The 3,130-nt window shown below is 44.7% G+C and overlaps 1 protein-coding gene across 1 annotated transcript in view; it reads right to left on the reverse strand.

The window, feature by feature from the left end:
- Window positions 1-1,005: 1,005 nt before the first annotated feature.
- Window positions 1,006-3,130, reverse strand: part of tenm3 (teneurin transmembrane protein 3) — a 351,094-nt gene continuing 348,969 nt past the window's right edge. Inside the window, exon 54 of the mRNA XM_013914582.1 lies at window positions 1,006-2,590. Within this exon, the coding sequence (XP_013770036.1) occupies window positions 1,835-2,590 (756 nt within the window). The 3' untranslated portion in view covers window positions 1,006-1,834. The remainder of the gene's footprint in view (window positions 2,591-3,130) is intronic.

Below are 3,130 nucleotides of genomic sequence, written 5' to 3' on the forward strand. Positions count from 1 at the left end.
TACAGTTTGTGTTGGGAGCTGGATGTTTCTTGGTGTTGGTGATTAGTGGATTTGATTTTCAAATCTTTTGTAGAAAATCCTACCCCATCTCAGGCTTCATTATGAAGTCATGTTACAATGTTTTCAGATGTTGCCAATAAAAAGCATGTAATGCGTGAAAAAGCACTTGAGTAAATCAGTTTTTTCTTATCGCTGCTAGCAGTGAAAGTGAAGAACAAACACAGCAAAAAAAGACGTTAGTTTCAATGTATTTTATTCTTTACTGTAGAAACACTGTACATAAATTACTTTCTCTGAGACTAATATTGATGTACGTATAAGTGGAATTCATCAACCTCCGAAATAAAGAAAAAGATAAACCATAAAACATTGTCAACTTGTCATAACTGTCGTTGAAAAAAAGATCGGTAGCATATGAGGTTAACTCTCTGTGGAAAGTTCCTGCTCTTTCCTTCCAAATGACTAAAGTTACTTTTCAACCTTATAAACACACATACGCACAATGGAAACTCTAAAGGAGTACAGAGACCCACAATCAATGAGTAAACATCCACATTGATCTTTGATCTATTACTGTTACTCGTTAATGTCACTGATGGCAATGCACTGTCCCTTTAAAGATAAACAAGCAAAAATAAAGGGAGAAGCAACGATTTGTTACTACTCACAGCAATCCTGTCCCCCACCCCTCCCACCCAAAGCCATGATAACATGTTTCTATTGCAAGCAATACTACTACCTGTGACTGAGAAAAGCACAAGTCTATTTGTTATGAGGCCGAGTCACATTTTGTAAAAGTGAATAACACCTGGGCAGCCAGGGTACCAGGGGTTTATAGGACCAATGTACATCCACGCAAACACAACGGTGGCCCTACAGTCGCCCTGGTTCTTCACATACGTCAGTTTGACTGTGGTCTCTCTAAATTTGTAGAACTTGTTAGAGCACAGAATGGGAAGAAGTGGCTTTTAAGTAAAAACACAAATCAAAGTTTGTCTTTGTTCAGGTCATATAATGGTCCATTCCAGTGGTGACGGTGCAGTAAAAGTAGTAATAGTGGTATAAGTAATACTATGTAAAAATGTTTTTGTTAATTTTCATATACCCTTTTTGTCTGAAGCAACAGCAAGTTTATATAAAGAAAAAAACTCAAAGAGAAAATCAGTTTATTTTTTTCAGCTTTCATACAAAGTTGAATTTTTGTGCCTGTCCTTCTTAGAGAGTCCACGACGGTGGTTCCACTCAGTTGCTTCAGCCATGGACACGACAGAGCCTACAGACGTGGCTCCCAACAGAGATACGACACCTGCAACATCTCTTAGGGATGCACAGATGGCGATTACACTGACAGTTACCAGCTGTTGAAACGCTTGCAAGCTCATGTGACTGTAAAGTCCTCAGTCGGCCGCTTGAACGAGTCTCTACATCCCACTGTTTGATAGCTAGCTAGCACACAAATATAGCAGTCGGGTTATAGCCCCCACCTTTCACGAAAGGCGGCGGGGATGGGGGGTCATGCGTGCAAGCTGTTCGAAGGCAGACGACCGGGTGAAAAAAAGAGAAAGCGAGATAGAGAAAAAGAACATGACTGAAAAAAGGAACCTTTATCCGGGTTTGCAGACCATCAAACTGCAGCCGTGTTTCGGGTCAGCTGCACTGAAGTGATTGTTACATCATCAGTCTAGAAATCCCATTTTAACATTTTGATCCCAAAAAAAGGGATCGCGGGATCTCTTCAGTGGCTTGGTTTCAGTCTGTGACATCCATGTTTGAAAAGCTTTTGTTAGTCTCTGACAGTCAGTGGGCGGGATCATTGGATTCTGTTAATGCCGTGTTACCTCCTCCCTATCTCACTCTGCCGTAGGAACTGGATGTTGTTAGCGCTGTCGGCTAGCTCGGGGTACTGCTCTATAGACAGTACGTAGTATCCATCATAACCCAAAACCTTCCCGCTGCTTAGCAGCTGCCTCTTTTCTCCCTCCGTCCATAGCCGTACTCCTTCTTCCCCGTCTCTCACTCGCTGTTGTTCGCGCGCCCAGGCACTCGACAGCGCCCTCTGCCTTGCTTGTTCCAGGATTCGCGCTTTCTCCTCATCCAGCGTCGTCCCGTAACGCACGTGAAGTGTCAGGGCGCCGTACTGGAGCTCCACATCAGCAAAACGCCGCGTTCTCCCATTCATGACTGTTGTGGACTGGGATACTGTGACGTTTACTCCATTTTCTAGTGACTTCCTCCCCGAGGTGAGCCGCAGTGCGCTGAGGTCATTCTCAGGCAGGCTGGTCTTGATGAAGTAGTGCGTGTCTCTTCCCTCCACTGTGAAATGCAAGCCCTCAAGGTAAAAGGCATTATTTAGGACAGCAGCCACCTTGATGCAGTCCTCGTTGGCGATGTTTAGAGCACTGGTCACAACGCGACCTTGGATCACGGCGAGCATCACTCCCTTTCCTATCAGAGACTTGACAGTGGCAAACCACAGCCAAGGCTTGTTGTGGTCTGAATGTCGCCGACTGAGCTGAATTTCTGGCATGCGCTCAAACGACAGAAAGGCCTGAGACTGACGGGTCACTTCCTGCTGGACGCCTGAGATAGACTGTGGAGAAAAAGCAGAAAAGGTGTCTGAAAATGTGACTCACAATCATTGTCGGCTGCATCTAGGTGTGTGGACTCAATCGATCATTGCTGCTCCAAGTCATACAAATTCTGTTCAATTCAATTTGATTTATGTAGCGTGAAAACACAACAACGCTTTATATGATCAAGTAAAAACCCGACAATAATGAAGAGAAATAGAGAGAAGTCGTGTTTCAGGTCATAGAGAGAAAAGCCCAATAATAGAGAGCAAACACTTGGTGATGGTGGGAAGGAAAAACTCCCTTTTAACAGGAAGAAAGCTCCGGCTGAAGCAGGCTCAGGGAGAAGGACAGCACGAAGTCTCTCCCGCTTCTTTATCTTTTTCTCTTTCAGTTTCTCTCTTGAAACGGCCACTTCTATTTCTGTCGTGTCCTTCATTAATCGCTGAGTTAACGTCAGCGTCTCTACGTCAGCGTCTCTACGTCAGCGCCTCTACGTCAGCGCCTTTACGTCAGCGCCTTTACGTCAGCGTCTCTACGTCAGCGTCTCTACGTCAGCG

The sequence above is a fragment of the Pundamilia nyererei genome, unplaced genomic scaffold, assembly GCF_000239375.1.
Source record: "Pundamilia nyererei isolate P.nyererei 1_Seehausen unplaced genomic scaffold, PunNye1.0 scaffold00207, whole genome shotgun sequence".
In the NCBI taxonomy this organism is placed as follows: domain Eukaryota; kingdom Metazoa; phylum Chordata; class Actinopteri; order Cichliformes; family Cichlidae; genus Pundamilia; species Pundamilia nyererei.